The sequence below is a fragment of the Gopherus evgoodei genome, chromosome 3 (genome assembly GCF_007399415.2).
Source record: "Gopherus evgoodei ecotype Sinaloan lineage chromosome 3, rGopEvg1_v1.p, whole genome shotgun sequence".
In the NCBI taxonomy this organism is placed as follows: domain Eukaryota; kingdom Metazoa; phylum Chordata; order Testudines; family Testudinidae; genus Gopherus; species Gopherus evgoodei.
In genome coordinates this window covers 4,077,313-4,102,145 of record NC_044324.1, presented here as the reverse complement: position 1 = coordinate 4,102,145, position 24,833 = coordinate 4,077,313, and the positions used below count along the sequence as shown (strand labels likewise).

At 46.6% G+C, this 24,833-nt stretch overlaps 1 protein-coding gene across 7 annotated transcripts in view; it reads right to left on the bottom strand.

Annotated features, from left to right (window-relative positions):
- The window catches only part of SLC11A2 (solute carrier family 11 member 2), a 45,476-nt gene extending 24,410 nt beyond the window's left edge, over window positions 1-21,066 (bottom strand). For 2 of the 7 annotated variants that reach the window (XR_003999399.1, XM_030554580.1), the window contains exons 1-3: window positions 20,989-21,065; window positions 4,959-5,042; window positions 602-738 (exon numbers count right to left, since the gene is read on the bottom strand). Coding sequence is in view for 6 of the 7 variants with exons in the window: in XM_030554580.1 (XP_030410440.1) it covers window positions 602-738; window positions 4,959-5,042; window positions 20,989-21,037 (270 nt within the window). In the remaining variant the exon portion in view is untranslated. Of the gene's footprint in view, window positions 1-601; window positions 739-2,337; window positions 2,402-4,958; window positions 5,043-12,791; window positions 12,901-16,788; window positions 16,878-20,988 lie in introns of those variants that run through there. The other 5 variants (XM_030554581.1, XM_030554582.1, XM_030554583.1 and 2 more) reach the window with 5 other exon arrangements.
- Window positions 21,067-24,833: the final 3,767 nt, after the last annotated feature.

Below are 24,833 nucleotides of genomic sequence, written 5' to 3'. Positions count from 1 at the left end.
AAACAGCTATTCCAACGTGCTTTTCTTGGTAAGAGCAAAGCCAATTTCCACCTGGCAATCACACGCTAGAAGTCTCTCTGCTCTTTAGCAGAAGCAGAAACTGCTGTCCTGGGAAACATAACTAAAGACAGCAATGTGGCTCTGGGGTGAGTTGCTATGCCCATCCTCATTAGGAGTCTGCATTCACTTGAAACAGACAAACGCTTTGAAGGTTCTGTAAAAGTCTGTCAACCCCGATGGAGGCAGCAGGAGGAGTGTTTCCTGTTCAGCTGACCTGTTTACTCTGAATGCAGCAATAGCCACGTGGGTAACTGGCATCCACAGCAGGTAGTGAACCTGGCAGTCACTTGCTTTGTGTTAGTTGGCTGACAGGCACTCATTTTGTTTTAGCTGGGTCACTGAATCCCACGCAAGCACAGCAGATACCTCATCCCCTTCTCAACATAGCTCTCCGTAGTTAGAAACAAGCAACCTCAATTTAAACTGAAAAGGGACCCAGTGCCCACAAAGGGAAACAAGTCATCTAGGCTCCTACCACTTCCATTAAAGCCATTTCCTCACCAAGGTGAGCTTGCTAAGTCTGGGGCCCAGCCACACTGACCTTTTCATCTTCAGGGATAGGGATCTTCTCATCGAAGTAGGTGGTGAATGGTTCATCATTGGACTCCAGTGACTGCTGTGGGACCGGGCTGCCGTAGATCGTGCTGATGACCTCCTCGTGGTCTTCAGCGACATCTTCTGGATTTACAAAAAGCCACGTGTAAAACAAGGAAGGAGTCATTGTGCTGAAATGATGCCAAGAACGTGGCTGGTTTAAAATGCAACTTGCAAGTGCCATAGGCAAAGTAGAAAGCGGATGTTCTAGCCCCACTGCCATCCCTTGCCAGGATTGGTGGGTTGGGGGGTTTGGGTTTTTTTTCAAACACCTGGAGGAACGAAACGTGTGGAGCAGCAAATCCACATAAAGAAGCTCCTGCAATGAGACTGTGTTCTCCACTTGACATTCTTCAGCTCTCGCAGTCACATGCGAGCGAGGCAAGTTTATTTTTTATTTTAAATATTAAGATGCCTGCCCAAGCTCTTGGCGCCTTAACAACGCATTTCCAATAGAATAAATGAAATTATTACCTTGCTGCTGCTGGGATTTTGCTGTAAGTGCAACTCAGGTGGCCCAACACCTACTGGCACCCCCTTCCACTCCTTCATTTTAACAAACCTTAGCCCTGTTCAAAAGCCCTACCATCTTTTGTCGCATGCCTGGAAGTTCAGTTTAAGCCCCTAGAACAGAGGTAGGCAAACTATGGCCCGTGGGCCACATCTGGCCTGTGGGGCCATCCTGCCCAGCCCCTGAGATCCCGGACAGCCCCGGCCCCTCCCTTGCAGCCTCAGCTCGCCGTGCCAGCAGTGCAGGGGCGTGGCTGGCTCCGGCTGGGCGGCGCGGCTCAGGGGTGAACACAGGGTGCCCTGGCAGTACCTCCAACAACATGGGGGCCCCAGGGCCAGGCACTTGGGCAGCTCAGCACCTGCACAGCCTCTGCGGGGAGGGAGGGGCTGCACTGTGGGGGCAGGCGTGCAGGCAGGCGCTGCCAATGGCGAGAGTGTGGGGAACGCGGCCGGAGGGCTCAGAAGGAGCACCGGGCGGCTGCACAGCCAGTCAGAGAGAAGAGGTGCTTTGAAGGGGAAACCGCTGCTTCTCCCCGGCTGCGCAGCTGCCCCTGTTCCTCCTGAGTCCTCTGCTCATGCTCGCAGGGCCACATTCCAAAAGGGGCTGGCAGTGTGTGTGGATAGCGGGTGGGGTCCTGGGGGGCGGTTATGGGCAGGGGGTCCCAGGAGGGGGAGGTTAGGGGACAAGGAGCAGGGGGGGTTGGAGGTTCTAAGGGACGCAGTCACGGGGGCAGGAAGTCGGAGGGAGGGGATAGGCGGCCAGGTTGTTTTGGGGGGCAGGGGGAACACAGCCTTCTCCACCCAGCCCTCCATACAGTTTCACAACCCAGATGTGGCCCTTGGGCCAAAAAGTTTGCCCACCCCTGCCCTAGAAGATGCTGCTAGTACACTGAATTCAGCCTCAGGAAGGCACAATGCACAGTTTGTTACATCTTTGGAAGCCAGGAGTAAGAGACATTAAAGGAGACCAGCGGATCATTTCCCCTACTCCCAAGATCGAGAGAGAGCCCACAGCAGACACCCAGTCCTGCTGAACTCTCTGGACAGTATCTAATTTTAGGCTGTAAGTCAGGTAAACAGGGTCAGTCCAATGACAGAATTACAACTCCTTTCCACTCCCCCCAGCACCAGCCCTGAAAAAAAATCCAATTCCACCACCCATGTTATACTCACTCCGGCTATCACCTTCTGGCATTATGCTTTTGCTTCAGAGGAGGAAAAGCGGCATCCAACTTTACTAAGAGGAGAAGTGACCATTTATAACCAGAGAAATAAAAGCCAGGTTTGGGCTCTTAAACAGTTTCCAATTGCATCATCACAGCAAACTGAAGCTGGTTGTTCCTCCTCATTGCCCCACCTCCTAAATACCTGACCGGCCTGCCAGCAGATCTGTTTATATAATAGATTTAAAGCAACAGCACCTGTGTGTGTTTCTTTTCTTCCTGGCTTTGGTTGCACAATATCTGGCTCAGCTAGTTCAACCAAACTAAGGAAGTCATATGAACAGTCAGTCAATCTGTTGCTTAAAGGTGCTGGGAACTGACAACCTGAGAACTGGCTTCAGCCACAATTTTCATCCATCTGGAACAGCTAATCTCAAAGGTGTAAGTCATACCAAAAAACGTCAGCCAGTAAGTCTTAGTTCTACCTGTGAGTGACCAAAAGAATCCCTTTACTAACACCCTACGAAGTACTGTAACAATTTTTGTTCAAAATATGCCTTGTGAGGTATCATTTGAAAACTATTAATTCCCTGGTCAATAATATGGTGAAATATAAGTAGCAACATGATATGAAAAGTTATGAATTCCCCCGTACGATGCACATGTTCTGCTTGGGCAGAAGTTGCCAAAGCGATCAATCGTAAACAAAGGAATGCGTTTACCTCAATGTACAGGTAAGTAGTAAACAGGATCATTAAGACAGCAGGGAACAGAACAATCTGCACATTAGCGAACACAATAGAGAGGGAAGAAGGTGAAGGGAGCTCCATGCTCTCCCAAACTCCATGTCCCTTTCCTCAGAGCTTGGTGAAACTTTACTTCAGAAGAATTCATTTCCAAAATTCCATAGACTATTAAAGAAAGGGGCAGAGAACCCCAAGTTTTCTCTTTCAGCTAAGCAGAAAAAGGCACCAGCACTTTAGGCCTCTGGAAGAGATTTTGACTGAGGAGAGGGTCAGTCACCATCTTGCTGGAAAACTATGGGTGAGAAAGGCCATCTTGAATAAAGCCTTGAAGCAAAACTTGCTAGATTAAGTTTTAGACTTTTAGATGGGTGTTTTCACTTTTATTTGCTTGTAACCATTTCTAACTTTATCACATACTTGAGCTCACTTCAAATCCTATCTTCTTTTGTTAATAAACTTGTTTTACTATTAATCGAAACCAGCGTCACTGTATCTGTATTACAGAAGTGGTTTTCAACCTTTTTTCATTTGCAGACCTGTAAAATTTTTTGAATGGAGATGCAGACCCCTTTGGAAATCAGATAGTCTGTGACTCTCCAGGGGTCCGTGGACCACAGGTTGAAAAGGTTGTCTCATTAAAAGAGCAAACAGATCTTATTCCTTTGAAGAGGGGTGGAGACTGCAGAGCACATGGATCTAGGGAAGTTCGGGACTAGGGGTGTGCTGCGGTCACCTCCTAACATTTACCAAGTCTGGTAAAGACAAAACTGGCTGGGATAACTGCTTGCAGGCTGTTGGATTCCAAGTGGTTGAATCAGAGCTGTACAGCATACAAGGAGCATGCTGGCTGTGTGCAAGTCCTAGGCAGGGAGCTGCAATACCAGAAGCATTTGGGGACACTCAGGGTTAAAAGTGAATTGCACCCAACTCTTGACACTGTGACTATTCAAAACAAGTACTGTTCATAACCCAGATCAATGTTACTCTAATTAGACTAAGGAAGCAGGATTTAAAGTTACTGTCTGGTTTCTCCTCTTTTATCCACTGCTTTCACTAACTGGTTCACAGGCAATGCTGACAGGACTTAACCGGAAAGATGGTAACCAGACCACTTGGACAGACAGTCCTGTCTGTCTAGAGATGTGTTACACTCTTTTCATGGAATCTCAAAACCTGTTGCTTTCCACTGGAAGTAGCATGCAAATAATGTTTAAGACTGGATTCAGTCACAGTCTCCTTCTGATTAAGAGAGGGAAGAATTTGCACTGGGGTGTCCAAAGAAGCCTAGTAGAGTCAGGCACCCAAACCCCATGAAATTTCAACGGGATATGGCCACCTACTTCCCTTAGGGCAGTGGTCCCCAACCTTTTTCGTCTGGCAGGCACCAGACGACGAGCCACAGCGGACCATGGCAGCGGGCGAGCATTCGGCGGCGATGCCTCTGGATGACGCTGTTTGTCAGCGGCAAGTAGTGTCATCCAGAGGTGGCACCGCCGAAATGCCGCCGAATTTCAGCGGATGCTTGTCTGCCAGCCAATCTGCGGGCGCACTTAGATGCCCCAGTGGGCGCCATGGTGCCCAGGGGCACTGTGTTGGGGACCCCTGCCTTAGGGTCTTAAAAAATCCCAGCCTTGGTTCTCCCATTTTAAGTGGTTCCCAGTCTATAACCTTGCCAGTTCACAGAAGGATGGAAATTGTGTGAGGTTAGGAAAGAACTTTGTCTATATTTTGTAATTGTTTTATTATGGGAATTCTTGTCTCTTCTTCTAAGGAGCCTGCTACCAACCACTGGCCTGAAACAAGGTACTGAACTAAATGGACAACTGGTCTGATCCTGTATAGCAATTCCTGTGTTCCTAACATGCACACGAGTGTGGAGTGTTACCATATAATATTTTCCGCTCCTTGCCAGGTGCCATGGTGGAAGATCTCTGACTGGAGGGGGAATCCTTAGAATAGGTCACATTAACTGCAAAAAAGAAGGGAAAAAGGCAATGTTAGGGCCAGAACACATCAAAACACAGAGACTGTATGAATCAGGGAGAAATAAAATGAGCGGCTAAAGTATGGACTACAGAAATAGCAACTTCTAACAGACAGATTAAAGCACAACAGCAGCACCCTTGGAATTTATACAGCCCTTCCCCTGCTTTAAAAGGGCTTCAACAAGTATTAGAAATAGATGTTTTCACGGGGACCTGATTTACAAAAAGCCGCTTGAACAAAGAAAACAAGCCCCTGGGAGCTTAAAACAAGAACTAGGGGGAGGAAGTGAGCAGAACCACAACTATTACACATTTGGGGACAATATAAACCTTCAAGTCAGCGGCACTGCTATGGGTACCTGCATGGCCCCACAGTATGCCAACATCTTTATGGCTGACTCAGAACAATGCTTCCTTAGCTCTCGTTCCCTAACGCCCCTACTCTACTTGTGCTACATTGATGACATCTTTGGACTCATGGAAAAGAAGCCCTCGAGGAATTCCACCGTGATTTTAACAATTTCCATCCCACCATCAACCTCAACCTAGACCAATCCACAGAAGCGGTCCATTTCCTAGACACTACTGTGCTAATATGCAATGGTCACATAAACACCACCCTATACCGGAAACCCATTGACCGCTATACTTACCTACATGCCTCCAGCTTCCATCCAGGACACACCACACAATCCATTGTCTACAGTCAAGCTCTAAGATACAACCGTATTTGCTCCAATCCCTCAGACAGAGAGAAACACCTACAAGATCTCTATCAAGCATTCTTAAAACTACAATATCCACCTGCTGAAGTGAAAAAACGGATTGACAGAGCCAGAAGAGTACCCAGAAGCTACCTACTACACGACAGGCCCAACAAAGAAAATAACAGAATGCCACTAGCCATCACCTACAGCCCCCAACTAAAACCTCTCCAGCGCATCAAAGATCTACAACCTATCCTTAAAGATGATCCCTCACTCTCACAGATCTTGGGAGACAGGCCAGTCCTCGCTTATAGACAGCCTCCCAACCTGAAGCAAACACTCACCAGCAACCGCACACCATACAACATAAACACTAACCCAGGAACCTATCCTTGCAATAAAGCCCGATGCCAGTTCTGTCCACATATCTATTCAAGTGACACCATCATAGGACCTAATCACATCGGCCACGCCATCAGGGGCTTGTTCACCTGCACGTCTACCAACGTGATATATGCCATCATGTGCCTGCAATGCCCCTCTGCCATGTACATTGGCCAAACCGGACAGTCTCTACGCAAAAGAATAAATGGACACAAATCTGACATCAGGAATCATAACATTCAAAAACCAGAGGGTGAACACTTCAACCTCTCTAACCACCCAGTGACAGACTTGAAGGTGGCAATTTTGCAACAAAAAAACTTCAAAAACAGACTCCAAAGAGAGACTGCTGAACTTGAAGTAATATGCAAATTAGATACAATTAACTCAGGCCTAAACAGAGACTGGGAATGGTTGGGTAATTACACTAATTGAATCTATTTCCCTATGTTAAGTTCTCCTCACACCTTCTGTGGGTCATCTTAATTATCACTTCAAAAGTTTTTTTTCTCCTGCTGATGATAGCTCATCTCAATTGATTAGACTCTTCCTGTTGGTATGCATACTTCCACCTTGTCATGTTCTCTGTATGTATAAATATCTCCTGTCTGTGTGTTCCATTCTATGCATCCAAAGAAGTGAGCTGTAGCTCACAAAAGCTCATGCTGAAATAAATTTGTTAGTCTCTAAGGTGTCACAAGTACTCTTGTTCTTTTTGAGACTACCTAGAGAAACTAATCAACATGGACATTCGTTTTGCAGTTTCTGGTGCCAGCTCCAAGACTAGCGGTGCTTGTGATGGACATTTCAACCCTATCTTTGGAGTCTGCTGTTTTAAATGAATGGCTTGTGTTCTATTCTGGGTGTTGAGAGATACTACAGCTCTTACAAGAACTAAAAACAGCGGCAACTCAGCCAGGTTGTAACCCCCTCAGAGAGGGATACTACCTTCTGGAGAGGCTCACATATACTAGTTCAGACTAGATTCTCCAGAGATGACCAGATAAAGAAAACACTTTTGGGTAAATAGCTGGAGTTTAAACTGACTCAAGGCCTTCTTTCTGATCCAGCAAACAGACAGGACCTTCTGTCCAAGGAGGGCCCACAATCCTTCCTGGGAAGGTCTGGAAGGACTTTGACCTACAGAGGCCCCATAAGACTGATGGGTGACCTCTGGTAAGCTTATTAGCATGCATGTAGTGTTTGGGTTTGTTTTTTTAAATGTTTTCTCTATAATGCTGTTACCTTAAGAAGCTATGTGCTTGTTTATAAAGAACTGTGTGGTAACTCATAACTGCTGGCCAATACATTGTTCATAGCCTTCAAACAGAACGTAAAGAGCAGACACTGGCCTCTTTAGGCAGCCTGGCTTGCTGGGAATGTCACAGTGTAGGCAGGGAACGATACAGCCTGGAGGAACCCTGGTCAGGTAGGAGAGAGACATGGATTGCCACCCAAGAGAGTTGACAGCTGAGGAGCCAGGAGTCTAGAGTGGGTGCTCTTGATGCATCACAGAAGGAAAACCCAGGAGCAGTTGCTCTGAATTGCAACACTAACAAACAATGAAACCACAACAGGGAAGCAGGAAATAATGGAAATTCTTTTATGTGTAGAACTGGCAATCACACATTCTACACTATGGGGCTGTGGTTTAAGGATTGAGATCATGTTCATCACCCTGGCATCAGAATGCTCTTCTAAACGCACTAAAAAGCCAGTCAGGACCACTAAATAGCCAGTCACGATCACTTTCTGTGCCAGTCAGGTGCGGAGTTTCAGATGAAAGCTGGAATCATCCCTAAATATCAGCATGTGAACTTAAAAAAAAATCCAATGATATATTTTAAGTCCCGATAACATCTAAGCATGGTATGTAAAGCACTTAATGTCCTCAAAGCCTGTTATATATTAACAGGGTATTTTTGCTCATGGGACAATGCCATATATTGGCAATGTTTTCTTCCTAAATTCCATCTTAATGTGGATATACAAGGAAAATGCTAGTTGGATATTAACACTAAGTGAATTTGTGCCAAAGTTAAAGTGTTCAAAGCAGAATTACAGTTCATACATTCCATACTGAATAAACCAGCACGTGTAGCTGACGTTTTAAAAGAACCCAGATAGACTTCAGCTCATTCACAGCAATTTGCTCAGTTGAAATGGCTCCGTTCCTTTCCTGTAGATAAGACAATCCTACTATTTATCAACTCAAATATGCTCAAGATTTTAAATTGTTTATTCTAGAACAACAGATTAATGCAGAGTGAACACTGTTCTGTGTGCTCTACGCACTTCATGGCTCTCAATGAAATTTGCTAGTGCCACTTTAGACAAATTAGGAGTTTGCTCTTCACGGACTAACAAGTACATTTGCGCACCTTAGATGAGGGCTTACAAGTTCAGACTGTCTGTTTCAGTGCCTCAAAAAGCACGTCAGATTTAATTTGCCATGTACAAAGGCTGCAATATTTTGGTGCAATGCTCTAGCTTTCACCTGGTCTGCAAGTGAAAAAAAATCCTCCATCTCTTCCAGCTCTGCAGGTACAAGGGGATCAGACAATCAGTCATCCTAGTTTGAAAGCTGTTGTTTTGGCACACGTGTAACGCTGACAGACCCCAGTTGTCGGCAGGCAGGATTGAACTGAGGACCTCTGGAGCTTAGTACATGAGCATCTACCGCATGAGCTAAACGTTAAGGCTGTTGAGGGGACAATCGCTCTTTCTAAGGGGTCTCAGTGCCACTAGAACACCACACCCAGAAAGAGTGCGGGTTACATACTTCCCCTAGCTGAGCAAGTACGTCCCAAGCTTCAGAGACTTCCCAGCTGACATCCCGGACGAGCCCCCACTTGTAATGCTGACAGACCCTGGTCGTCAGCGGGCAGGATTGAACCTGGGACCTCCGGAGCTTAGTGTTTCAGCTAAAAGTCAACAGGCTATTAGCCAAGGCTGTTGAGCAGACTCATCAATCAATCAATCTCTCAAAGTGGTCTGGGTGGCACTAGATGAGACAGAACACCACACCCAGGTGGTGTGCGGGTTACACATGCCATATACTCTTGTTGTCTTAAAAGCAGCAGAATTCCACAGAGACCCACATCCCTTACAGATATGAATGCTGTCACTACACAGCATTCTGCTGCAGCAGCTACGTTTCTGACTAAGTGTGGTAATTAAAACAGTTAGGAGAAATAATCACCTTGATCCAGTAATGTGGAAACTACCACAGTCTGCAGCAATTTCAGCAGCACCACCAAGATCAAACCATCGGACACAGCATCAGTAAGACTTGATGCCAAAGACATTCTTTCAGACCAAGAGCACAGTAGCTCTGCCTTAGACTTAGTTGCTAGTCTGCATAAGCAGTTCCCTCCTAGATGGGCACCCATCTTCAAGGCTAGATCAAAGTTTTACCCATCTTAGTTATGTGAGCATGTGACTTGTCGTCTTTACTATTCTTTCAAAACAAGAGCTTCAAATGATTTTTAATACTAGAATCTTAAGGAACCACCATCAACACAAACATTCTCTCTGTTGGCGTATAAAAGCCAGCAACAAATGCAAGCACATCCTACAGAATAGTTTGAAAAACTCAAATACCAAGTTTCAGAGTAGGCAATTTCAGAGTAGGTAAATACCAAGATAATTTGCCAGAACAGGGCAGAGAGGCTAAACAGGTGACTATGTGATATGCAAGTGATCCCAAACTGGCCAGGACGGTTCTCTCTTTCAGTGGATCACTGACTACAATGGATGTGATATACCAGAGTATAAGCTTGCTGCTGCTCAGGTAGGTCAGGTCAACCATCCAGAGCAGCTGGAGAGAGATCTTGGCTGATTTTCTACAGCAGTGGTCTCCAAACTTCTTTGATCGTGCACCCCACCAGTAACAAATTTTTGAGTACGCATCCCCTGCCACGCCGCCTCTACCATTTTTGCCGCCCCAAGCAACAACAACAAAAAAACGTCGCCCGAACTACCGAAGCAGCACTGCTCCAGCAACGCTCCTCCTGCCGCGTACCCCGAAGGATCCTCTTGCACATCCCACTTTGGAGACCACTGTTCTACGGGACAGTGGAGACAGCTTTCAGCATAGCTTACCTTACAGTGGAGGAGATGTAGTCCCTAGGGGTAAAGTCTTAGGCTCCTAAGTCACTTAGGTGCTTCTGAAGTCCCATTTTCTAAAGTAATTTAGGAAAATGTTATTCATTGCTCTACAGAAGCCTATTTACAGAACACAATCCACACACATGCTCCCTTTGGATTTTAAAGCTTTACAGATTTTTAGAAGCTGTTCTGATGAAATCTTAATTCTAAAACCTAATAGAACAGATTCCTCAATATATCATGTTTCCCTCAAAACAAGTTCCCCAGAAGGAAAGAAGTTATTTATTTCTGCAGCAAGTTCTATTAACACCAACCTCAGAGAGGTTAATAAAGGCGCAAGGGAAGACGATCACATGGCACACATTCGTTACAGGAAGAGACTGACCTAAATATCGCCTTCCAAAACACATTTCTCTTTGAGTGCGAGATAAACCATTTCGCTCCTATCTCTGCTGACAAGCTACAAACCCTGGCCCAGTTTAAACTCTCATGACACATTCATTCACTACGCCTGGGGGATAGCTCAGTGGTTTGAGCATTGGCCTGCTAAACCCAGGGTTGTGAGCTCAATCCTTGAGGGGACCATTTAGGGCGAAAATCTGCCTGGGGATTGGTCCTGCTCTGAGCAGGGAGTTGGACTAGATGACCTCCTGAGGTCTCTTCCAACCCTGATATTCTATGATTCCTTTGTCCAGCCAGCAAATGCTTAAGTTTGAAAGCATCATTCACTGACCTCTTACAACATGCTATTCAACACCTGATGCTCAACCACTTCCATTCATCTGTACTAACAAACCACAATAGGTGGGGCATGAAGGAAACACCTTAAAATAAACTTCTGAGGAAAGTGGTCAATTCTCCATCTGCTGATGTCAAGATACGATGCGTTTCTGAAAGGCACATTTTAGTAAATACCAGGGCTCAATATAAAGACAACTAGATGAAGTTCTATTGTTTGTGATACAGGTCAGAATAAAAGATCTAATGGTCCCTTCTGGCTTTAAAATCTGTGAGTTTGATTGAATAAGCCCCGCCAATCAAATGCTTACAGATGTCCTGTGGGTCTCTGCAGAAAGCCATGTTTTTGCCCTCTTGGATCCGAGTAGTCACTGCAATAATTTGTGGGTTTTATTTTGTGTATGACATTCCCAGTAATGCAACATATCCACATGCTGATCACACACAACTCTTTGGAATTAAAGCAAAAGGATAGCCAGGCCTGTGAAAGCCAATACAACAGGGAAGGCAGTGTCAGAAGGACAAGGTCTACAGAGCAGGCAAGGAAACATTCAGACCCTGTCGCTCCCCTCAGAAGGAGGAATCCATTTTTGAGGCTGATTACTACATTACACAGTTCCATCAGGCTTTTCTGCTTCAGATCATTTTTTATCCCAACTACCTTGCTCTAGAATACGAAGAGCAACAATTTCTGTGTGCGTGCCTCCTTGAACTTTAAGCATTCCAACAGGTAATTGGGAAGTGTGTTCTACTCCGGATTATTATTCTCCACACGCTCTTAAACTGTTCTAGTCCACAAGGCAAATACAGTACCTCTTTTGTTTAGACGTTCAATACCTCTTGCAGCAAACAACAGACCATTCTCCTGCACAAATCCTGAACCACTACTTACAAAGTTACACACTTCAGTCCAGCGAGTCCTTTCTTTTTACTGGCATTTCTAGGGTTCTGCAATTCTGCTTCCCAGCAGCAGTACACTGGTAAGCATGAAGAGCTGATGACTGCTTGCCAGTCATTACCACGAGATGGGGATGTATATTAGACGAGGAGGAACCTGATCTAGTAACATACCAAAAGCAGGTAGGGTTACAGAGGCTTTTGCAGTTGGTGCTGAGCTTTGATCCTCCCTGGCTTCCCTGATGGCCACGTGATCTTTCCATGCTGGAGCAGTTACTGGTTTTTAAGCAGGCTTCATTAAGCCAGAATGGTGTATCCCTCCTCAGAACTCTGAGCAGGGCCATATGGTTATTTTATCCATATCTGTAGGGTGACCAGATGTCCTCATATTACAGGGACAGCCCCGATATTTGGGGCTTTTTCTTATGTAGGTGCCTATTACCGCCCCTTCATCCCCTGTCCCAATTTAAAACAACTTGCTAGCTGGTCATCCTATATATCTGGGCATTTATACAGTGCTCACCCACAGTGGTATCCCAGCATCTTTCTGCGTCATTACCCACAGACATGGGAAACACGGCTACACTTCTTTATGGCTCATTATTTGTACTGTGGTAGCAGCTAAGAGCCTCAATTATGGACTCCACTGTACTAGGCCCTGTCCAAACACAGGACCAAAAGATGGTCCCTGCCCCCAAAAGTTTACAGTTGAATTGCTTTGAAATATACAGTTAGCCATTCACCCTCCATTATAAAGCTACCACCACCACCACCCACCCTCTTGGGGCATCCCAACACCTACACCTTTCTGTGCTGGTTATCACCTTAAGAGCTCTGTGTAAGCTTGTCTCTCTCACCAGCAGAAGTTGGTCCAATAATAGATATTACTTCACCCACCTTGTCTCTCTAATATCCTGGGACCGACACCGCAACATCACTAGAAGTTTTCACTAGTCAGTTCTTCTTGACCAAGGGTGAGAGTCAGTGTCCAGACTACAGAACTGTCTCTTTCCTCTCTGTGAAAGCTTTTGCCCTCCCAAAGCAGTCTCTTTATAGCCTTCCTCTTGTTATCTGGGCAGTTTCAACACACAAAGACATTCTGATGACCAGAGATAAAGGGGGGTGGGGGGGGTGGAGTGGAAAAGATGATTCAGCAAGACAGATGACTATGGATAAATCAGCTTCTCCAGAACAAGTGACTTAAATTGTCCTTGAGAGGGTTAAATTAACCCCATCCCTGGCCATTACATCACAGAGGGAATGACTAGAACAGGGAATCATTAAATGATCCATCTCCTTTGCCCATTCCCAGCTTCTGGCAATCCGAGGCTAGGGACACCATTCCTGCCCATCCTGGCTAAGAGCCATTGGTGGACCTATCCTCCATGAATTTATCTGGTTCTTTTTTGAACCCTGTAATTGTCTTGGCTTTCACAACATTCTCTGGCAAAGAGTTCCACAGATTGATTGTGCGTTGTGTGAAGAAATACTTCCTTTTGTTTGTTTTAAACCTGCTGCCTATTAATTTCATTTGGTGACCCCTAGTTCTTATGTTATGAGGAGTAAATAACACTTCCTTATTTACTTTCTTCATACCAGTAACGGTTTTATAGACCTCAATCATATACCCACCTTAGTCATCTCTTTTCCAAGTTGAAAAGTCCCAGTCTTATTAATCTCTCCGCAAACGGAAGCTGTTCCATAATAATTTTTGCTGCCCTTTTCTGAACCTTTTCCAATTCTAATATATCTTTTTTGAGATAGGGTGACCACATTTGCATGCAGTATTCAAATAGGTGTACGATGGATTTATACAGAGAGGCAATATGATATTTTCTGTCTTATTATCTATTCCTTTCTTAATGATTCTCAACAATCTGTTCACTTTTTTGCCTGCCGCTGCACATTGAGTGGATGTTTTCAGAGAACTATCCACAATGACTCCACAATTTCTTTCTTGAGTGGTAACAGCTAATTTAGACCCCATCATTTTATATTTACAGCTGCGATTATGTTTTCCAATGCACATTAATTTGGATTTATCAACACGGAATTTCATCTGACATTTTTGTCACCCAGTCACCCAGTTTTGAGAGATCCTTTTGTAGCTCTTCACAGTCTGCCTGGGACTTTAAATTATCTCGAGTACTTCTGTATCATCAGTCTATTTTAGTCATAGGAGAATGAAAACCACTTTCCATTATTATCCCTTTTTAGATATTTCAGCACAAACAGAGCAGAATGCCTCCCTGCACCCAGGCTCAGCAGGGCAAAGAGGGGCAATAGTCCTCCACCCCTCCCACACACACACCCTGGGAGACAGACACCCAATAATCCCAAACCCTTTCTGCACTCAGGTCTCTAGCATGTCTCAAAAGAACAGTGGGTAATGAAGTATAATTTTATGATCTAGCCTTTCCTTTTAGTTCTGTTGAAAGCCCCTTCCACTGAAAATGCCTTCACTGAATTAAGTGATGAAACCGTCTTTTCAACAACGGTTTCAGTATTCCTCACTGAGGGAGCCACAAAGACATGCATTTGATGTATCTGAAGATATGATGCATGCATCTCTTCTGCTTTAAATATCTGTCTCTTCACACAGATTCAAATGTTGTTCTAACCCAGAACTCATCCTACGCTTAGAGTCGCTCATTTTAGGATTGGAGGAAAAACATAGATGCTGATCTGTTGAGAAAGGAGATCTGGAGCAGGAGACATACTCCCATTTCCTGATGTTTTCCAAAAGGACTTAGGGAGAGTTTAAACCCCTCTGATCTTAATATCCTTTCAAGAAGGATCTGGATCTTAGTGGGAGTCCTGTGTGGGTTTCACTATGGGAATGACTCACCCAAAAGTTCTGAGCCTTCACTAAAGAGGTATTTGCTTTTGAAGGTAATGCCCAGGAGTTCCAGATGTGGATATAAACTTTTGAAGGGTTACAATGACCTTCCCTGGGCTGAGCCTGGCATCATGTTGTATTGTGTTCGCCAAAAAGTACAACAGAATACTAATGTAACTTTTCATCCCGCTTGGCATCACACATAGCGAGCACTGGAGTTTGGACTCCAAGACATGTGATGTGGCTTTGTGATAACACTAAGACAAATAATAGTCCATACTTCATGGTTAAGACAGGCATAGAGATATGTGATGTCGCCACATTTCAAACAAAGCATTACATCAGGGGTAGTCAACTATTTTTTGTCAAGGTCCAAATTTCTTGGTCAAGGTATAGTCAAGGTCCAGACTGCAGAGAAACATTTTTCACATTGCAAAAACAAGAAGAGTCACTTGGAGTGAAGTAAAGAGGATGGGGAGAAAGAAGATTAGGCTAAGAAAGAAATGTGAAATTATTTATCTTATATCAAATACCGATCCAAATTAAAAGTTTATAGCAAAACACCAGCCTGGGGAGAAGGGCAGGGCATGGCCACTGATACTGTGCTGTACATACTTCTCTGTATATCATCTGCTTGGCCCTAAGAACTCTGTCCAGCACTTAGCACCATAGCCCCTAAATTAAGAGTGTAAGCTCACTGCCGCAGGGATCTTCTCTCTGCCATGGCCTTTAAAGCACAAAGCAGACTTTAGACACTTAAAAGAAAACCAACCCATCAACAACAAAAAAGCAGGCTGCAAAATCCTGCTGAGACTCAAACTCCAATGAGCCACTGAGACACCAACAAGCTGGTGACACTAATGCCAAACAACTCCACAGGCTCTGGGACACCACAAGGTCACAGATCACATAGGGAAATGCCAGGCCATGCATGCACAGTCATCGTGCCCATTATGCAAGGTTAGTGTCTGGTATGCTGAATGCAGCAAACCACAAAAGGGCAGTGTCCTAGGAAGAGAGCATAAGACTGAGATGAATATTATATATCCTGCTGTACAGACTTGAGTCACAAGTCACTTTCCTCCTCCCCCCCACATGGCTGCTACAACAGCAGTGGAAACCTCCTGACGCAGTGGCCCACGTGTATACATTAAGCAAACCCCACAGGGGCATGCAGCACCCTTAACCCACTTACCATCCCTCCCTGCACCCCCCTAGGGTGTCACCTCTTCACTGCCTCGGGAGTATACGCCACCCCTGCAACAACTGTGTGCTACCTGCTTCCCCATTCCAGGGATCTGCACCAAATCCCCTACCTAGTGACCTCTGCTCTCCCACCCCCACCGACCTCCCTCTTCCCGGACATGCACCACCCTAGACGCCCCTGCAGTGCCAGTTAATACCCCATCCCCCCCCCGGACCCTGGCCCTCCCCCATTACCAGCTTCTCTCCCCCCTTGAATCCTTCGCTCTCTTGGTACCAATAATTCTGCCCCCCACTCTCGGGTCCCACCCCCTCTGGCTCCTATCTCCCCCGCCCCCCCGGACCAGCTCCCCTCCCCCACTCTCGGGTCCCACCCCCTCTGGCTCCTGGCTCCCCCGCCCCCCCCGCCAGCTCCCCTCCCCCACTCTCGGGTCCCACTCCACCCCCTCTGGTTCCTGTCTCCCCCCCGGGCCGGCTCCCCCCCCCCACTCTTGGGTCCCACCCCCTCTGGCTCCTGTCTCCCCCGCCCCCCCCCCGCCAGCTCCCCCCCCACTCTCGGGTCCCACCCCCTCGGGCTCCTGTCTCCCCGGCCCCCCCCGCCAGCTCCCCCCCCACTCTCGGGTCCCACCCCCTCGGGCTCCTGTCTCCCCGGCCCCCCGGGCCAGCTCCCCTCCCCCACTCTCGGGTCCCACCCCCTCTGGCTCTTGCCCCCCCCGGCCAGCTCCCCCTCCCCCACTCTCGGGTCCCACCCCCTCTGGCTCCTGTCTCCCCGGCCCCTCTGGCTACTCTCCCCCCCACCCCAGTGCCCTCCCACACGCCCCTCCCCCATCCCTAGCCGGGCCCGGCGCTCACCTCCCCGCTCCTGAGCCGCCGCCGCCGCCGCCCGGCCCCGCCGGCCTCCCCTGGGGCCTCCCTGGCGCCATGTCCCTCGGCTCCGGGCACCAGCGCCAGCAACCCGGCCCCGGCCCCGCCCCCTGGCCGCCAAGCCCCGCCCCTACTCCCCGCCCCTTTGGGCCACGGCAGCAGAGCCTTACGTTGCGTGGTGACGCACACGCGTTACCGCTGACGTCGGTCTCCTGGGGCAGCCAATCAAACTGGGAAGAGGAGGGACGAGCTTGCCTGTGTGGAGCAGAGCTGCTGCGGAGCGGGGGGGTTTGGAATCCAGGGCCTCCCGGTGCCGCTCCATGTGGGGACACTGAGCCTCCCGGTGCAGCTCCGCCGTGGGGACACTGAGCCTCCCGGTGCAGCTCCATGTGGGGACACAGGGCCTCCTGATGCAGCTCCACCGTGGAGATACTGAGCCTCCCGGTGCCGCTCCACCGTGGGGACACAGGGTCTCTTGGTACAATTCTGCACTGGAGACTCACGGTCCGGTCCGTAGTGGGGACAGGGACCACTCCCGGTGAAGCTCCGTACTGGGACCAAAAGGTCTTCTAGTGCAGCTCCACCCTGGGGATGCAGGGCCTCCTGGTGCAGTGCCGCGCTGGGGAAACTGAGGCAGAGAACCCTGACTTGTCCAAGAATGCCCAGCAGGGCAGTGGCGGAGCAGAAACTAGAACCCAGGTCACCTGAGACCCAACCCAACAGCGTTGCTTGGCCCTAGTGATCAACGGAGATTGATGAGAGGGGGAGTTCTCTAGGGAGGAGGTGACTGTAACCTGTTTTTGGCCGCATCCCAATCACAGAGGAAGACAGCTTTCTGTCCTGGGAAGTTCACAGCCTAATCAGACCACATGGCAGCAGAACATTCCCTTAAAGCTCTGCCTCCTTTCAGAAAAAATATTATCCAAGCCTCCCTGTGAACAGACCCAACAGAGCAGCATTTACCCCTTGGGGTCACTGCTGCCTGTCTTTGGGGAGGCCCACGTGAAGTGTCTTGGACTGACTTTCAAAGGCACTGCAGGGCTCATTGCTGCTGCTGACTTCCATAGCAGAGAGACAAGGTGGGTGAGTCCTATATCTTTTATGGGACCAACGTCTGCTGATGAGAGACAAGCTTTTGTGCTACATACAAGATCAAACATTGTTTAGCATAAACAGCACGTGTTCTAAGGGACCATTCAAGCTGAAATGGCCCATTAACACCCCTGTAGATGAAGGACAAAAAGGGGGGTTAGTAGGTTACAGGTTGTTATAAGAAGCCATAAATCAGTGTCTTTATTAAGGTCATGATTTTTAGTGTAGAACAAAGTTATAAAATTAAGCTTCCAGGCTCATCTTTTGAAAGTGTTAGGCAGGTTTCCTTTGAGGATGAGGACTGATAGGTCAAGATATAGGGTGATCCCTTTCTGAAGTGTTTACCCATGGGTGATAGGGTGTTTTTGTCTTTTATCGTTTATCATTTTTTCTGTGAGAGTTCATCTGAGAGCATGGTGATAGTAGAGGGTACACAAGCACACAGGCCCTCCCCCTCCTCAAAAGTTGAAATCAATGCAATTTAGGTGCCTAAATACTTTTGAGGATCTTTGCCTTAGTACATCAAGTTTGGGACCTAAAATCAGTGGGCACTTTTGAAAAAAGTGGGTTTAATTTCTACATGCCTCACTTTCCCCATCTGTAAAACGGGATAATATTGTACTTCCCTTCCTCCCAGGGAGCTGTGAGAATAAAGGCTCAGATCTTCAGAGATCTCTAGTCGCCTAATGCTCATTTACATATTTGGAGACAGATACTATAATGATGGGTCCTATATAAATACCTAGATAAACAGAATCCTTCTTTGTGCAAGAACTGAGGGGGTCAGACAGAGACAATTTGATCAAGACAACTTTGGTGCATGATCTTTAGGACCTAGCTGCTTCCAGAGCAATGGAGCTTCTGTGCAGAATTTTTTTTATAACACTGACATTATTGCCAACTACTACACTGCGTGGAACTGAAAAGAATGTCATTACTATTTAAGTTCCAGTAGTGTCTTGAGAAATACTGAAAAGTGGTTATATTTATATCAGCTTGTTTATTTGTATTACAGTAGCATCAAGAGGCTCCAACCGAGATGGGGGCCCCCAGCGTGCTAGGCAGACAATCCCTGAGAAGAACTCACACTTAAAGAGAGGAGGATGGAAGGGGGAAACTAAGTCACAGAAAGAGGTAATGCCTTGCCCAAGTCCACCCAACAAGTCAGTGGCAAAGGTGGGAATAGAACCCAGAGCTCCTGGCTTGCAACCCAGTACCCCATTCACTGGATCTCACTGCCTCTCCAAATAACAAATATGGAGTCCATTGGTTAGAGCAGGAACTTGGGAAGTCAAGACTCCCAGGTTCTACTCCTACCTATTATAATATGCGCTTATGGCAGTATCCTTGACTTTGCTTTTTACAAAATCATCTACGAGGATTTTATATAGATTGGCTAATGGAGAATACTCTAGTTCTTATAAAACATATAAAAAATCTGTTCCATGATGTAAAAGTCTGTTTTATCCTTCACTGGTTTATTACTTAACTCCATAAAGTATAAGTGATTTCCACTCCCCCCCACCTTATTAAATATACTGTTCAGCTTGAGTGCTCTGTTCTGTAGAGATGGTTGGAAAATTTCCAACAGAACATTTTTCTGTCCAAAAATTCTGCAATAATGTATCAATTTTGATGGAAACCAACAGGTTTCCTGCTCCTCCGTGGGTCCTTGGCAGCTCACCTGGTGGACTGCCACAGAGCCTGGGGAGACGGGACCAGAAATTTTCAACAAGTTCCATTTCAGTTCTTCCCATATGGAATCTTTTTTTTTAAATGTCCTTCCGATGGAAAATTTCCCATGTCTGACTTTTTGTTGCAATACAGAAGGACGTTTTTATTCAGAAATGAAAACTTTTATGTGGGAGGTAAATTCTGGTTCCCACACAGCTCCACAGTGACTTGTGGCTAGGGAAATCTAGAGATCAAATATTTGAAATAATTATTTTCTGCAAACTACAATGCAAAAAATAAAGAAAGAAATGTTGTTACCTTTGTCACTTAAGTTTGTGATACAGTCAGAACAGAATTGGGATGTGACTGGTGCATCATTGTGGCAATTTCAAAAGTCCATACACACTGCATGTTCCCCTATCTCTGTTTCCCCACCCCGCAATTTTATTATAATCCACCCAAACAGACCTGCTGTTTCACCCTGACACATGAGGGAATGCAAGACAGAGAGATCAAACTATGTGTTAAGGGCAGATGAAGAAGAGAAAAACTTGCCAGTCGCCATAAAAAATGTCACCCTTGACAAATTAAACTGTGTGCCACAGTGCACATAGCACATGCTTGCTTGTACTCCTGGAATAGGAGAGAGCTTTGTAGACAAGCAAGCAGGACTAATCGTTGGCTTTTAGTTAATGTCCGTAGGGTTTTGAGAGAAAAAAGATCATTATATTTGTCTGAAGCGTCAACTTTTCCCCAAGCAGACAAGGTTTTGCAATGCTGCTTTCCTTTTGTTTAAAACACACAGGAGCAAAATAATTACATATGATGTTATCAGGGAAACAAAACCACAGAATCCAGCACAGATAACTAGGCAGCGAATGTGTGGAGCTTTTTATGTCCCTGTGGTTGTCTCTGGGCAAAAGGGCAAATTGTGCATTTCCAGTTGAGTGTGAAAAATTCCCCTGTATGTCTGCAACCCTGAAAGATAAATCCCCCTCCTGGCAGGATGAAAACGACATCAAACTGAGCTGGAAGCTGTCGCTGCTAGGAATAGAGGGTTTTTCATAGAATCACAGAAGACTAGGGGTTGAAGAGACCTCTGGAGATCATCCAGTCCAACGCCCTGCTCAAAGCAGGACCAACACCAACTAAATCATCCCAGCCAGGGCTTTGTCAAGCCAGGCCTTAAAAACCTCTAAGGATAGAGATTCCACCACCTCCCTAGGTAACCTATTCCAGTGCTTCACCACCCTCCTAGTGAAATAGTATCAGAGGAGTAGCCGTGTTAGTCTGTATCCACAAAAACAACGAGGAGTCCAGTGGCACCTTAAAGACTAACGGATTTATTTGGACATAAGCTTTTGTGGGTAACCCCCCCACCCCCAACTTCTTCAGTTCTTCCCCTTTGTTCAGATTACTTACCCAGCTCACTGACCGGCGAACTCTGGTCCAGAATATATTTCTTAGTCATTATGCAGAAGCAGTGTTTGCCACTTACTCTGCAGCTGTTGGGACAGAGTAGCGGAGCCCACTCCGCGGTTGTCTTTATACAAGTGTCTCGCTTCTGATAAGATAAGGGTACTTCAGACGTGCCCGGGAATTGGCTGGCATTTGGCAGAGCTGTTTGAAAGAATCTTAAGAAACCAACTGGAATGTTGTTTTCCAAACACAATTAACCCTGCTTTTCTCTTATCGTTCTGAAAATAACTGACAGGGTGATTATTAATGGGTCATTAACTGGGTACCAGAAACCTTGATCCAGAGGATTTTCCCTAGTTCAAGTGGCTGTGGCTTATCCACTCCTCTGAACAAATGTTATCAATAGGGGGAGTTAAATCAAAAAGCCATTTGGTAGAACTTTATGTAGCACTCTGGCAATTAAATACATGAGACATGCTGGACTCTGCTCTGACCGGATCATTTTTCTGACAGATTAGAACCAGAACTGGCATTGCTGCGTTGTGGTACGTGCAGCACTGATAGGGCATCAGCTGGGTAAATATGATACAAAGTATCATTGATCAGTGCTGATCTGAAAGTTTCATAAAGCCTGAATTTATCAATCGATGACCTGGAAGCTATCAGTAAAGCCTACAAAGGCTTCCGTGCATTTCTTCTGATAAGCAGAAGCTGAACGTGCAGAACGTGAGCTGCCATATACCCATTTGACGGACTTATCACTCAACAGGCCACGGGAGGTGAGTATTGTGCCATTTCAGCCTTTCCTCATAGATGGTAGAATGCATACATGTATTTGGCTCATGATGGCTATGAAGCAGCCACTGGGCCTTCTGAAAGGATAGGATCACTGTGCTTCTGTGGGTTACAACTGAGAATACTAATTCAGGGCAAACTGCTGAGAAATAGGGCAAGCAAACCCAGGGCCAGCTCCAGGCACCAGCATTCCAAGCAGGTGCTTGGGGCGGCAATCTGCAAGGGGCGGAAGTCCGTGTGTTTTTGTGGCCCCAAGCAGGGCCAGTGCAACCCATTAGGTGAGCAGTGCTAGCATTTGGGGGATGGCATTTTGGGTCCTTCGGCGGCGACTGCAGTGGCCGGATCTTCGGCCACCCTGGTTGTCGTCGGCATTTAGGTGGAGGGATCTGGGGCAGGGGGCGCAGGGAGGGCCGCCTGCAGCAAGTAAAGGGGCACGCAGCAAACAGGAGAACTGCTCCCCCCCCCAGCTCACCTCTGCTCTGCCTCCTCCCCCAAGCATGCTGCCCCGCTCTGCTTCTCTTCCCCCCAGGTTTGCGGCGCCAAACAGCTGATTGGTGCAAGCCTGGGAGGCGGGAGAAGCCGATAGGCAACGGCATGCTCAGGGAGGAGGCGGAGCAGAGGTGAGCTGGGGCAGGGAGCTGCCGTGGGGGGGGGGGCACCTCAGGGCGGAGTGTGGGGAGCTGCTGTGGGGGGGAGCCTTAGCGCGGGGGGGCAGTGGAGAGCTGCCACAGGGCTGGGGGGCGGTGCAAAGTGAAAGTTTCGCCTAGGGTGTGAAACATCCTTGCACCCGCCCGGGCCCCAAACAGTGCGCCGAATTGCCGTTGCGGACGGCAGGGGCAGTCCGTGTGCCGCTAGGGCAGCATGCGCATTTCCGCAGCAGTGGCAATTCAGCGGCAGCTTCTGTCTTCAGCTGCCCATGGCAGCAATTCGGCGCACTGCTTGGGGCGGCAAAAACAGTAGAGCCAGCCCTGAGCACACCCCAAAACTGGTGGTTATTCTCCCATAAGATATACTAAACCAGCAATGAAATTAAACTGTTTCACCACATTGGCTAACAAGAAGCAGTCCGTTAGGCATTCCAGTTCTTGTATCACCACCAAAAACACCAGACTTAATGATGAGTGGTTATTTAAAACCACTTTCATCAAACAAAAGAGGTCTTTTGATCCGAAATGACCAGCCACATACCCAGATCTTACCCACAAATCATGCTGTTGCCAGTCCTTTAGTATCTAAAATCTAAAGGTTTATGTATAAAAAGAAAGAAGGAAAGAAAGGTGAGAGTTAAAATTGGTTAAAGGAATCGAATACATACAATAATTGCAAAGTTCTTGGATCAGGCTTGTAGCAGTGATGGAATACACTGCTGGCTTGTTAAGTCTCTGGTTGCTTCCAAATCCTTGGAAGGTCCTCAGTCCCTTAGTTAGAATGTTCCCATTAGTATAAGTCCATAGTCCAGAGGTTTGAGCAGGAAAGAGGCAAAATGGAGATGTCTCCAGAGCCTTTTATAGCTTCTGCCAAGTGAAGGGGAAACCCATTGTTCTAGTGTTTGTGGAAAATCACAGGTAACAAGATGGTGTTTGGAGTCACATGTCCATGCATGATTTCGCTTAGTCATAGCAGAAGCCATCCCATACTACAGCTCAGTCCATTATGTGTGGATAGGCATCTTCTGTGGTCCATTGCGAGTTACGTAGTCTTTGATGGGCCATCCAACTTGAATAGCTCCTTCCCAATGTGCTGGCTAAACACCTTGCTGTTACCGCAGGAGCAAACATTTGAAATGCAGGTACCTAGTTAATATTCATAACTTCAGATACAAAAATGATATATGCATACAAACAGCATACTCATATTCAGCAAATTATAACCTTTCCATAGACACCGTACTTGATATACTTTGGACAAGATTTGTTGCAATTATATAACAGTGGTAGCAACAACATGGTCATATTTTAATCAGATAATGGCACGCAATATTGATCATTCCCTTTCTTACTTCCCCTACTCAATAGCTGGGCATATTCCTATCGCACCCAATGGTCTTCCATTAATAATTTTTGGAGAGGAGAGGGTGACAATCGCTGTAAAATTACAGAAACTAAAGCAACATCCTTCATTTTCAGTAAAGGCTTTCAGGTATCATTGTTTAGTGGCTTGAGCATAGGAAAGGGAGCCAGGAAGCTTGTGACGGATATTGGCATCGCATTGATAACAAATGTTATCAATACGGGGAGCTAAATCAAAAAGCCATTTGGTAGAACTTTATGCAGCGCTCTGGCAATTACATGCATGAGACATGCTGGACTCTGCTCTGACTGGGCCATTTTTCCGACAGATTAGAACCAGAACTGGCATTGCTGCATCGCGGTACGTGCAGCGCTGATAGGGCATCAGCTGGGTAAATACAATACAAAGTATCATTGATCAATGCTGATCTGAAAGTTTCATAAAGACTGAATTTATCCATCCATGAATGTACCACATTGTATTAAATTTATGAATGGTTGATATCTGATTTTGTTCTGCTTCATGGGGGCGAGTAACCTTAGCTCTTCCTGGAGCTAAAAGCTCTGGGAGGGGATTAAGATAAATCACTGAGACTAAACAACTCTAGAGGGGATCAGCTCTCATCCACTGGCTCAAGGTGGGTTTTCCAGAGACTAGGAGACAAATAAAGGGCTTTTTCTGTAAAAAGATTGGCTTGAACTGATTCAGGGCCTTCTTTCTGATCCAGCAAAGTAAGCAAACAGACAGGACCTTCTGTCCAAGGGTCGGGGCAACCATGGGGAAGGGTTGGAAGAACTTTGCTCTCCAGAAGACTGATGGGTGACCTCTGGTAAGCTTTTAGCATATAGGAATGTTTATTGTTTTTTTATATTTTCTCTATAACGGTTTTATCTTAAGAATGAATGTGCTTGCTTGGAAAGGGCTGTGTGATGACACTCGGAGAGAAAGCAAAGCATAGGGGCTGGTCTCTAGGCAGCCTGACATGCTGGGGATATCACAGTGTAAGGCAGAGAGCAATACAGCCTTAAAACCCCCCCGGGGTC